This window comes from Osmerus mordax, chromosome 15, assembly GCF_038355195.1.
Source record: "Osmerus mordax isolate fOsmMor3 chromosome 15, fOsmMor3.pri, whole genome shotgun sequence".
NCBI lineage: Eukaryota > Metazoa > Chordata > Actinopteri > Osmeriformes > Osmeridae > Osmerus > Osmerus mordax.
The window spans coordinates 13,439,850-13,452,591 of NC_090064.1; the positions used below are offsets into that span (position 1 = coordinate 13,439,850).

A 12,742-nucleotide genomic window follows, 5' to 3' on the forward strand; every position below is an offset into this window, starting at 1 on the left:
TAATATTTTTAAGGGTTTGGAAGGATTATTCTTACTACATTCAGGGCACATTCATTCAGCCTAAATTGATCTTATTTTTTTTAAATAAAAGTACTCACATTTTACGTATTTTAAACCAAGATACCAAAGAAGCATTCTTTCGTAACACTTGCTGTACTTTTACATTTACATTTAGTCATTTAGCAGACGCTCTTATCCAGAGCGACTTACAGTAAGTACAGGGACATTCCCCCCGAGGCAAGTAGGGTGAAGTGCCTTGTCCAAGGACACAACGTCATTTCGCACGGCCGGGAATCGAACTGGCAACCTTCAGATTACTAGCCCGATTCCCTAACCGCTCAACCACCTGACTCCCTTGACATTACTTACTTGTGTGTTTATTTATACACACTATAGAAATTTGCCAAAGAAGTTGAGAAACTGTTTGGACCTGGTGGCTCCACACTGTGGAAAAAGAGGAAAGAAAAGAACTTCCTGATGGAGGTGGATAAGCTTGTAGAATCCATGCGTGGATTTCAAAAGGAGCCAGGAAACCTGAAGGAATACTCACCCTGGTTGAGTAACTTCAAACCGGACGCACTCCGTAATGATCTGGAAGTCCCAGGTCAGTCCTACATTTATGCATTTAGCAGACGCTTTTATCCAAAGCGACATTCAAACATACATTCAAACCCTTTCTAATTTCAGTATGTAGGGACAGGTGTCCTTAACCTCGCTACATTCTGTCATATATACCTTTCATGAAACCAAACCAAACTAAAGAAAATTTCTTATTTTTGAAGCTGTACTTTTTGTTTTGTTGCGATCATTTTCTTCTTGTGCTACAGGACAATATGATGGCAGGTCCAAACCATTACCAGAATATCATGCTAAAATTACAGGATTTGATGAGAGGGTCTGTGTTTCTTATCTTCCTTATGAGATACTTTAAATTTTGTTGACTTGGACAGTTTTATAAAATTATCTATTTTCCTCAAGGTGAAGGTTATGTGCTCTATCCGCCGGCCCAAACGTGTTGTCATGCGTGGGGATGATGAGCGCGAGCACCCCTTCCTTGTGAAGGGTGGAGAGGACCTTCGTCAGGACCAGCGCATCGAACAGCTATTTATAGTGATGAACATCCTTCTCAGCCAGGACACAGTCTGTGCCCAAAAACACCTGCAACTTCGTACCTATCAGGTGGTTCCTATAACTACCAGGTACTATTTATGTAATAATGGTTTAATGTTTTTGGTGATATGCATACATTGAAATCTCCCTGGGTAATGGGAAAAAATAAGATGAATGCGCTGCATAAAGTTGACATATGCATGTACACTTACAGAATTGGTCTGATTGAGTGGATGGAGAATACCTGTACACTGAAAGACTTCTTATTCAACACAAGGACGGAAGAAGAGCAGAAGGCGACAATGAGGTACTTAAGCAATATAGTACGAGTGAGAGTGGGGTTGGTAAGGGATATTCCCACGGGTGGTGTTCGGCCGTAGCCACGAAGCTACAGCCTTCAGTTAAGAATACAACATTTTTGGGTGTTTACATTTTGTTTTTGCTTATTCTAAATGTTTTTATTTTAGACCAAATGAGGAATATGATAAATGGATCAATAAAGTTTCACCAAGTGCACAGGGCATTCGAAGATATGCAGAGGTTTACAAGTAAGTAATACATTTGTGATGGAAAAAACACAATCCTGTAAGTGTAGTAGATCCCTATGCTGACCACCTGCTCTTTTGTAGGAAGGCCAGCCGAAACGACACTGTAAACAACTTCATGAAGATAGAGCAGCTTGTCCCAGCCGATCTTCTAAAGTAAGTTGAGAAGTCACTCCTCACCAGTTCCAGATGAAAGGTTGGCCAGTGTAGACCACACACACTTACATCTGGTCTGTGGATTTCTTTCAGGAGAGCATTTTTGAAGATGAGCACTACCCCAGAGGCTTTCCTGTCTCTGCGCTCTCACTTCTCTACTTCCCATGCACTTCTGTGTGTCAGCCACTGGATCCTGGGCATCGGGGACCGTCATCTCTCCAACTTCATGATCAATATGGAGACAGGGGGCATGATTGGCATCGACTTTGGTCATGCTTTTGGGTCGGCCACACAGGTAGGCTAGGGTACTTTTGTCTTCCTTTGTCACTTGGGATCCAGAAACAACTTCCTGGTTTCAGCACATTCCTGGATTTGTCTTTTTATTTTTTTATTTTATCTCATTCCTACTTTAATCCTTAATCCAGACACCCAGAAAATGATTTATTGTAATGGGATACTGAGTTCATTGACCGTGAGTGTACGAGTTCGATAGAGACCTGTTAGGCGTGTGGCTATATTATTATGAATATGATAACTTACTAGTTTGCGTTACCAAGGAAGTAATAAAACAATTAAGTCACCTGTCCAATTGTGCTGATAAGGGTAAGTTTACAGTGGTACAAAGCCACTAGTTTTATTTGATTCTTCTTCCACAGTTCCTCCCAGTGCCAGAGCTCATGCCTTTCCGCCTGACAAGGCAGTTTGTGAATTTAATGCAGCCCATGAAGGAGTCAGGGCTGATCCAGAGTGTCATGGTGAACACTGTACGAGCTTACAGGAATGACCCAGACCTGCTGCTCAATACCATGGACATCTTTGTCAAAGAACCCTCTTTGGACTGGAAGGTAGAGTTCTACCAAACCTAAAAATGCATCGTTAGTTATAAAGGAATATAGCGGATTGAAATTTGCACATCCTCATTTGCCAAGCAAATTTGAGCCGTAGTCTTTTGTGACATTGTGTGGTTAGTTTCACCCACAGTAGTGGTTGGAAGGTGGTTGTGTTGAACTTGAGTTAGGTGGGTAGGGGAACAGGCTCAGAGTATAACATAAAAAACTATGCATAGTGATGAAGATATTCTATAACCCCCAGAATTTTGAAATGAAGCAACTGAAAAAGGGAGGCACCTGGACAGAAAGTGTGGACACAAAGGAAATCCACTGGTACCCTTTACAGAAGGTGAACTTTATGAGGAGAAAACTTGAAGGAGCAAATCCTGCCACTATAACCAGGTAAATCTTCCATAATGCATGGGAATTTGCAACTGTAAATTCAAATTAGAATATTCTTTATGACCCTTATGCTTTATTGTCTTAATACAAAACCCATCTACAGTGCAAGTTTGATTAAATCGATCTAAGTTAAGGTATTTGTGTGTCCTAGTGAGGAGTTGAAGTTGGGCTTTGAGAAGGACCCTGCCTTTAAACATATGCTGTCTGTGGCTTTGGGAAGTGAAGAGCATAATGTACGTGCCAAGCTTGAACCTGAGAGCCTGTCAGTGGAGAGACAGGTGGATTGTTTGTTGGACCAAGCCATGGATCGCAACATCCTGGGAAGGGTTTGGATTGGTTGGGAGCCATGGATCTGAGCCACACTGTCTGTGTTAGAATTAGACTGAAAAGTTGCCTGTCTGTACCAGGACTTAGACTTGAATGTCCTCCAAGGAATACAGCCTCATAATCTGATGTATTTTTAGTCAAATTAGTGTCTATGGTGAAAGGTTGACATTTTTCAAAGAGGAACTGAATATAAAAATGACCACACTTCTTTTTATGAAGACAGTCTCCAATATGTGAACATCAGTTGTTGAAATTCAGTTTTCTCCTGTTGTTAATACAAGTATTTTAACCTCCTTGTGTTAAGGTAAGGAATTACAATAAAATGACAAAGAGCTTTTGTAGTGTGTGCCCTTACGTCTTTCAATTACCTTAGGGTTGTGACCCCTAATATATGACATCAACTTGCTGCAATTCACTGGTTTGACTGCAATCTTTAAATCAAAAGAGTGATTTAAAACTAGAAAACAGGAAAGCAAACAAAACATTGACATTTGTCCATTTTTATTTATCATATACTTTAAAACCAAACAACTGAAACAAAAGGGTTGTTCATGAAAGGGTCTGTATTCCACAACAGAAGTTTCACCTATGCCTTATTCTATCCTTAATAGAACCCAACCAATTACTATCATCTGTGTATTTTTCCATATTATGTAGATCTAGATTGTAATCAAAAAGCTTGACTTTTCACTAGTCCTTCAAGTTGTTGACAGATTTTGAAACGTACATTTTTTGCTAACTGTGGTCACATATACCTAAGTGCCTACGGGTTAGTATAGCACAAGGTGGCATTTGCTGAATTGTGACTAGAAGGGTTAATCCAATGGCATATTTATAATACAATACAATTGCTGCCACTAGTATGTGTGTACTGTTATGTACAACATACCTTTAAAGTTCACTAATGAAAACCATTAATTTCATACAATTTAGTGTAAATTTAATTGTGGAAAAAAGGGAAGGCTGATAATCCAATATCAGTTTCACAAAAGCATTTGTACCTGTGTTGAGGTGAATTCATTTAAATCAGTAATGCAATCAATACAACATGGTTAGTTTTGATGTAGATCATTGTTTTGATAGACAATCTTAGTTTTATTTTTCACATTTAAGTCTGAGCATCAGTTACCAAGCAGCAAATTAATCAAGGAAAACGGATACATCAGTGATTGTTTAGAAACCTTTGATGCACTTGGTTTTTCTTTTTTTCCTTTACTTAATTTTTGCATACACTTAGTATGAGTTAGTTTATGAATTACATTTTCTTAGTTGCATTTTAGACATTCTTTGCATAAGACCGTTTGATGATTGAAAGGAAAACTTGACCAATCATCAGGTGGCAATACTTCTGAGACATCAATTTAACCATAACAATCTTTAACTTTAAAGGCAATCCTACTAAAGGAGTATTTTCCTAATACACTACTACATTTTTTTCCACTGTGTATCAAGTTGCATATTAATGTCACAGTCCACCAACCTTATTTGTATAAAAGTTTCTTGTGGAAAAATAAAACTTAACAGAAGATTATGGTCAGTAGGTTAAGGCAGACAAAAGGCTTGTTTTTTTGCATCACAGACAATCTTTACATTGACCTAGAACCAAACTGTGGTTTCGCAGACAAGGATCAAGACTAAAGTAAACTTTTTTTATAGCTATTAATATGACATTCCTAAAACTGGTCTTCATCATACATTTGACAAACGTGTGACTATTACGTCTGAATTTACTGCTTAGCCAGCAACACAACAACTGGTCAGTAATCCAATTGAGGAATGTGTTTAACCAAACAGGATTGGGATGACAGGATTACGCCCAATTTTAATCCCTGTCTGGGAAACCACATTAAAATCTAAATCGACCATTTTGAAAACAATGGCATTTTGACGTTTCTCACAATGACAAGTTAATTAGTAATTAATATTTACCCACAGGGTAATGTTTAGGACATTCTTTGTGTATGGGAGAAAAGTAGATCTCATTCACAAAGATATATTTTACATTTTTACTGAGGTCAAAAGAAGCTTCATTTTCTATGAACATTAGTGTTATGTGGATTAAACGTGGCTTGTGGTTTCTAATACATTGTGTCCCATTCTTAAAGCCACAATTAAATCAAAATAACTCTTGAATATGATTCCTAATTTAAAAAGAGTCAATGGCAACAGTGAAACAAGTACTTGACCTTTGAGGACATTTGATACCAGTGCTTGCTGCAATGGCCTGCCAATAAACTGTAGTGTACTGTATATATTACAATCTTGTGCGATTTTCAACATCAAATATGTAACTTCAAAGTAGTTTTCAACTACGTACTATTGCCACTCTTCTTCACAGGATTTAATCACCAGTTCCATGTGTATACTTGGCAGTCCAGCCAAGACATTTGTAACAGTGTGCAGCAGAATGTTTTGTTCATACTTAAATATTATTTTTTGCCTTCATTTGTATAATATTTCTGCTTTATAGAGTTAGACTAAGATTGTATAAATGTAAATAATAAAACTTGGATATAGATAATCGCTATAATATATATTATTTACATTTATGACCATCTTGCCTTTTTTTGTGGAATTTGGAAGTAGAAAGGTTTTCAAAAAGTACCATTTTTCTCAAACCAAGAAAAAAAACATGAGTTTCATGAGTCGTCACAGATGTGTACTAAGGCAGCAGTTATGGTCCCTAAGCTGCATTTCACTTCAGAGGTTAGGCTGCTTTGTCTCTCAGAAGAGCAACTGCTTTCAGTTTACTCTGATTTACATAATAATAACAGTCATAAATGCCCTGTTCTTCCATAATGTTTGTCAATATTTAAGTCCATTATATTTGTGTGTACCTGACATTTACTTACAGGGTATTGCAAATAGTGAGCCAGACTGTCATATTGCAGTCCGAAAGGTATGCAATTCCTTGCACAAAATCCCATGTCATTGTTTTAATGTATGTATCTTGTTAGTGTTGAGAATATGGTGCCAAACCTAAAGTCTCTCCAAGTCATCAATTGATATTCCAATATCAATATTAAGCACTTGCATTACAGGAAATTAGGCTTTTTCTTGAGAAAAAAACTATATCTTCGGTCTCCAACCATTGATGAACTGCATAAGTTTCTTCACTTGAAGTTTGCTTAGCTTAAAGTCTTCAGACAAAATCTCCTCAGTGAGCTGCAGAAGTAGACTGCCATCAATCTTTTCTTTGGCAAACAAAGACAGAATGTCATCAGGTAGGCCAATGAATCTTAAACACTTGGACACTTCTTCAATAGAGAGACCAGACAGGTTGAGAGGAGGTTGCCAATGTTCACTTGAGGCAGTGAGAGGATTGTGGGCAGAGAAGGGAAACAAGCTCTCGGTTGTAGAGTCTTCGTGTTGGGCACCGAAGGGACACAGAACAGTTTCCTGTGTTGTACCTTGGTCTGCCATAGCCACTAAATCTGTACCTTTGCTTCCCTCATTTGATTTCAGTGTTCTTGGTGGTAAGACTGGACATGACAGGCTTTGTTTTGAATTCAATTCTTCAACTGACTTTTCTCGGTACATTTCTAGGTTGAAACTGGAGGATTTGGTGCAAAACTCACTTATATAGCTCTTGCATGACCTAAAGTTCTCTGCAGTTTGATTTGTGTGCTCCCTCCCATCAAAGTCATAAAGGCTGGAAGTGCAGGTTTTAGGGGTGCCGGGGGGTCTTTTCCGAGGATAGCTGTAGTAACTTCGACAATGGATGGGTAAAAACTCTTCTGTGCCTTCAGAGTCCCCTCCACAGACGGAGTTTGGCCAAGAAAGCCTGGAAGATATCCGTGATGTGCTTCCAGGAGACACTGTGTGGCTTTCCAGATTTGGACTGGCCTTAACCCAGTCACAGGGGTAGCATACATTGCTTCGCTCTTCCAGCTCGCTGACTTCAGCCTCATCGCCTCCACTGACGGTTTCAAAATAGAAGGCAGAATTATTATCATTACATGTGTAAACATGTTTGATTTGTGTGTTTTTTTCCCCCCCCTCAGTCAACAAACTATGACCCCCTCCTGTGTTGGTACATGCAGCCTTTTTGTTTGAATTTGTGTTGGTAAGAGAGCCACTGGCATTATTAAAATGATCCCTTTTAATTCAATTTTAGAACAATTACTCCTGTAAAAAAAAAAAATGTAAGTGTGTAAAGTAATCTATAGAATCCTTTTCTGGCAAAATAATTTTGCTCTGATATAATTACGAAATGTGACTATGCATATTTAAAACACAAAGCCAATATATAGTAAACAATTGCAATAAGCTAAATTGCTCATGGAATACTGTATATTTACTTTTGTTGTGATGTTATACAGTCTCAAAGGCCGCATTCTCTTTCAGTTATTATGATCAACAGGCCCTGTTCTAGTTTCACTTACATGCTGTGGAGTCCTGATGAATAATAGGAGAGAGTGGGGCTTGGAGAGCGGACTTCTTGAAGTTTTGGAACTAGGAGTGCTGAAGACATTTGTTTGGAGGTGCGTGGGGGAATGGGAGGGGCATTCAGAAGACGGCATTCTTCCTTCACCTGAAACAAACACGTTTGATAAATAAACGTAAGCCACTGTCATTCCCATTATAATTGAAATCAATAATTATGCATTTCTACTTACAGCTTCAGACTTTGGTGGGACTGGGGGTGGCGGAACACAGACTTCAGGGTTGAACATTGAGCCAACATGACTAGCTGGGAGTGCAAGGACTGCGGTGGCACTGGGTGCATTATTGATGCTGTTCATGCCGTCACTCAAACAGTGCCGGGGGCCTTGTGCTCTCATGTGATCTAACCACAGCTCCTCATATGGAACATCTGAACGCAGCAGGCCAGACTGACTCACGTTCTCCCACAACTCTGGAAAGAGATGTTCTGTGTCAGCCGTGTCCACTGGCGCGGCATCGGTGGGTAAAAGCGCCCAGTCTCCAGTAAGTGTCATGCAGCCCTGTAGGTTGACCTCGCTGTTACCGTGTAGGTTGTTGCCATAAACGCACACTGACAGTCTATGAAAGGACTGGGTCAGCTCCTCCCTGGCATACGTTAGAGAGCTAGGCACATGCATGTGAGCAGGGCACCCATTGCTGCTGCCATTCCCACTGCCACTGCTCTTCTTGGGACTCTTTCCATCTTCGTTCCAATCAATTCGCACATCCCGCACAGCACGGGAATAGTCATCAATGTCAAACTGTTCCTGGCAGAATGTGAACCAGCGATGCACCATAGTTTCCAACCACAATTCACTCTGCAGCAGACCCTCTGGGATGATCAGCTTGGGCATGGACATGTGAAGGGGAAAGTGGATGGGAATGATCTTGTTGCTACGCAGAACGCAGCAAACAACGACAGTCTTGGTCTGAATGTTGACAAATTTGTAGCGATGCCCTTCACGGATGAGATGAAGATCGTGCTGGTTGCGAGGTGGGCTGTTGGGCACTATGACGTTCACTGGCAAACGGGTCTTCTCGACGATGTTGCGGATAGTGTGTTCTCCCTCTTGCATCTGTAGCTCTAGTGGACTGCAGGTGCTGAATCTACCTTTGCACTGAAAGGGTAGGCTGATACTCTCATTGGTGCGGTGATTCATGCAAATCAAGCACGGCATCTTACCTCTGCCAATTTTACTTATGGAGTTGAGCTTTCCAATCTTCTTGAAGATGGTATTAAGTCTGGATTTTTCTTTCGATGTCTTGGCATAGAGGATTTCAGCCTGGCCCATTAGGGTCAGTTCATCGCCAGTGCTTAATCTAATGTTGTACACCTCAGTGTCTTCATTGCTTTCCCCTGAAGCCATCTGTAAAATAAGAATTTACTTCATATTCAAATCAAATAAAAATGTATATGTATAGCCCTTTAAAAAAAAAATATATATATATACACAAGTAATGCCATTAGAGGGCTTCACATATGCCCACAGAACTGCCCCTAATCTAACATAAACCATCAAGGAAGACAAGGAAAAGCTCCCATGTAAATGTATATAGGAAAAAATTGAAGAAACCTTGGGAAGTGCAATTCAGTGAGGGATCCCCTCCTCTAGAGACAGCATGTAACTTGTAAAATTGTTTAAAATGGAAAACAAACTCTTGAAGTGTTCCATTAACATTTGTCATTAGCCATATATTAGCTAAAAATATGGCTTTTTCAGTTAATTAAAAACATCATAAATGTGACTTTGTAAAAGTATTCTGACTCCTTCGGTTTTTCCACATTTTGTGTTATTGATTAAATTTATAATGGATTACAATCTCTTTTTTTGCCATTAATGTACTCACAATAGCTCAAAGTTTTGGTCTTTATTAAGGTAAGTGACTAGCACTGAACTCAGTGGCCAAAATGCCAAGTCTTATATCTGGCAAAAACCAGGTTTGCTCACCTGGATAATACCACCACTATGATGAAGCACGGTGACAACATCATGCTATGGGGATGCTTCTCAGAGGCAGGGACTGGGAGACTGGTCACCATTAAGGGAATGATGAACCAAGCCCAAATAGAGAGAGGTTGTTCAAGAAAACCTGCTCTGGGCAAAGAGTCACCTTTAAGCATAAGAACGGCCGGAAGCACCCAGTGCTTTATTCTCTGGATGTTTTTGAATGGCCCAGCCAAAGCAAATATTGGAAAAGAAAATGTGTGACCTGAAGATCAATTCTTCGAAGCTCCCCATCCGATCTGACAGCTTTAGAGGATCTGCAAGGAAGAATAGGAGAAACTGCCCTAATCCAGATATGTAAGACTGGTAAAGTCGTACCCTAATAGACTTGAAGCTGTAATTGCTGCCAGAGACGCTTCGACAAATTACTGAAAAGAGGGTTTTAATACTAATGAAAAGTAGATTTATTTTATGAATTTTATAAAACATTTAAATCTGTCTTTATGCTGTACTGTTTGTAGATTGATGGCAAACAACTACAGTATACTACTTTTTTAAGTCTATAACACAAATGTGGAAAAGTGTGAATACTTGAGACTTTCCTACAGTGTCGCACATGTAAATTGGGAATGGGAACACAAAGACTGACCTTAACATTAAATGTGATTTCCTCCATGACATACACCCTTTCAGGAAATGCTTTGGCAACTTCTTCCACACTACTGAAGTACTGCACCGGCTCCTTAACATCTCTGTCTTGCTCCAGCAACTTAAATTGACCTGAAGCACATGACAGGGAAATTGCTGTGGTTAGGTCTGTATTCACAACTATCCATGTATTTGACTAATCTTACATCAATTTAATAAACCTTCGTCATTATTTTATTTTTTTTATGTTTTGGCCATTACACAGCAACAAGCTTGTAAATTAACAAGACGTTCGGTTTGTTCGGTTCCAGTATATTTTATAGGGGTGGGGGAAAAAATAGATTCCCATATGAATCGCGATTCAGTCTTCTAGCGATTAACACATTTCAAAAATCGATTTTCAATTTTATTTTTTATTTTTAATGTAAGCTTATATTGAATCGAAATGTCATAAGGGAAATTTACTGTCTTGTAGAAAGTAACTTTCAAGAACCCTCTGTGGCTCAGTGGATAAGCATGTGTACCGTTGAGTCTACTGCCAAACACGGTACCCCTGGTTCAAATCTCGCTTAAACCAATTGATAATGAATTTAACTGATATCAGTTAAGTCATATGTAATTTCCAAGTATTCAGAGTAGGAACTGGCTCACAGTTCCCAACACTATTTGTGGTAGATAGTGTCTGTCGACATTTCAGCAAAATCCATTTAAATAAACCAACCATGTTGTCCTCACCTTCATAATGCACCGGGATCTCAATTTTGGGACCTATGACATAATGGCCCTCTTCTAAACTGTGTGCGGTGATGGTTGTCCATTGTCGACAGGAATGAATTAGGAGGTAGTCATTGTCTCTCAGGCCTTCAACCAACTCACCTGTAGAAAGAAAATACAACTTAATCGCATTCTAATGTTGCTACCAACACCATCGAAAGCAAGTTAGTCTACTATTATGGAGCTCAAAAACAGACAGAAATTCTCATCAAACTTTTTCTACAGGCAATACACTAATGATGTTGAACAATCTGAGTATTTTTTGGGTACCAACCTAATAACATAAGTCAGGTAAACAGTTGACTCTGAACTGGTCAGCCCGTGTCCCCCCATAACCATGTACACCTTTGTCAAACACAGCTGGGCTTCTGAACATAAAATGTGACTTGTGGATAAACGTGGCTCCATCTCTGCATTTAAGTCCCTAAAGAGCCAACTGCGACTCAAAACGCCAATGATTGGCATGGGTAGTTGGTACAAATAATGGGTTGGAAGGGTATTAAGACTAAAGACTTTCTATTATGTAACTTCTCAAAATGAGTGTTTTTCTTTTTAATCACAGTTTCGACTAGTTAGACAATACTGAGAAAGGTTGGGACAAAACATGATTAATGTCCTAACACTCGATTTGCAAGTTAGGTGACCAGTCAGTTAGCTGGAGATAGCTAGCATTAGCAGCTATGTTTGTTAATGTTAGGCCCAGTTTCTATCTAGCTACTGAAGACCAACAGTGTTGGCTTGGTTTACAGCCTCAAGCTAGACGTAAGTCATGATGTCAATCATTTCGTTATAACAAGCAAACTATCGGAGTGCTCGCACTTCCCCTTCCCCCCTAAATATGGTATAATGTTAAATGAGCGATTAGTTAGAGATAGCTAGTTAACTACCGTCATTATCCTCACAACACTGGACAAATATTTGTTTTAGCCCAGTTCTGTAGCTAATGCTAGATAGCCAGCAGTTTTCTGTAAAGTTCATGTGGAAAACTGATTAAAATAGTTTACTTACCGCTGTCCAATTTTACAATTTGCGGCAGTCTATATACACTGACTATTCTATCTAGTGGTAAAGAAGTTGTGCTCCATGATACATCTTTTAAATTGTTGAACAACATAGATCCAAGGTCCATGTTGTAAAAATACCCGTTAGCACTAGCTAGCTATTTCTACCGATATAACAACGCAGAAAGTATTGTGATATCCTGTGGCTGAATACAACGTTAGCTAGCCTTTCTTGATTGTATTCATGTTGTCTCCAGCTGGTTAAATTGAAGGTCTATTCAATATTTTTTCCTGACCAGCTACCCTGAATTCACTGTTGTTATACTTCAAGCTAGCTAGGTAGCTAGCCAGCTGTTTGGAAAGGTAACTAGCTAACTTGAGCAGAGCAAAGCCAGCCTAATTAAGGATTCCTATTTCCGGCCATTTCTTTAATGATTATTATTACTCGAGTGATACTCAAAATAAAGGTCAAAAGAGATAATGTATTCTTGGTCAGTTCCCTGTGAAAAGTACACCGCTTACCTATGTCACATAACCAAGAAAAGTTAATAAATATTATAAATACTATCACTTACACA

The 12,742-nt window shown here is 39.2% G+C and overlaps 2 protein-coding genes across 3 annotated transcripts in view; one reads left to right on the top strand and one right to left on the bottom strand.

The window, feature by feature from the left end:
- Positions 1-3,716, top strand: part of prkdc (protein kinase, DNA-activated, catalytic subunit) — a 29,735-nt gene extending 26,019 nt beyond the window's left edge. The window contains exons 77-86 of the mRNA XM_067251231.1: positions 397-604; positions 828-895; positions 979-1,199; positions 1,325-1,417; positions 1,578-1,658; positions 1,740-1,811; positions 1,905-2,106; positions 2,468-2,656; positions 2,904-3,043; positions 3,195-3,716. Coding sequence (XP_067107332.1) covers positions 397-604; positions 828-895; positions 979-1,199; positions 1,325-1,417; positions 1,578-1,658; positions 1,740-1,811; positions 1,905-2,106; positions 2,468-2,656; positions 2,904-3,043; positions 3,195-3,399 — 1,479 coding nt within the window. The 3' untranslated portion in view covers positions 3,400-3,716. The remainder of the gene's footprint in view (positions 1-396; positions 605-827; positions 896-978; positions 1,200-1,324; positions 1,418-1,577; positions 1,659-1,739; positions 1,812-1,904; positions 2,107-2,467; positions 2,657-2,903; positions 3,044-3,194) is intronic.
- A 138-nt stretch (positions 3,717-3,854) lies between these two features.
- garem (GRB2 associated, regulator of MAPK1) lies at positions 3,855-12,503 on the bottom strand. Of its 2 annotated transcripts, XM_067251232.1 has the most exons (6): positions 12,172-12,503; positions 11,125-11,265; positions 10,391-10,521; positions 7,990-9,162; positions 7,756-7,904; positions 3,855-7,289 (listed from the first exon to the last, which is right to left on the bottom strand). In XM_067251232.1, exons 1-6 carry the CDS (start codon positions 12,290-12,292, stop codon positions 6,440-6,442), a joined length of 2,565 nt encoding a protein of 854 aa, XP_067107333.1. In that variant the 5' UTR covers positions 12,293-12,503; the 3' UTR covers positions 3,855-6,439. The 2 variants fall into 2 exon arrangements, with proteins under 2 accessions (XP_067107333.1, XP_067107334.1); XM_067251233.1 differs by lacking the exons at positions 10,391-10,521; positions 11,125-11,265; positions 12,172-12,503 and adding an exon at positions 9,745-9,884.
- Positions 12,504-12,742: the final 239 nt, after the last annotated feature.

Bases quoted from the DNA above. Each gene is read 5' to 3' on its own strand.
- garem (XM_067251232.1), bottom strand. From the start codon at position 12,292: ATGGACCTTGGATCTATGTTGTTCAACAATTTAAAAGATGTATCATGG. The intron at 11,266-12,171 runs GTAAGTAAACTA...TTCTTTCTACAG, and splicing joins AATTGTAAAATTGGACAGCG to GTGAGTTGGTTGAAGGCCTG. The intron at 9,163-10,390 runs GTCAGTCTTTGT...CTTATTTTACAG, and splicing joins AAATCACATTTAATGTTAAG to ATGGCTTCAGGGGAAAGCAA.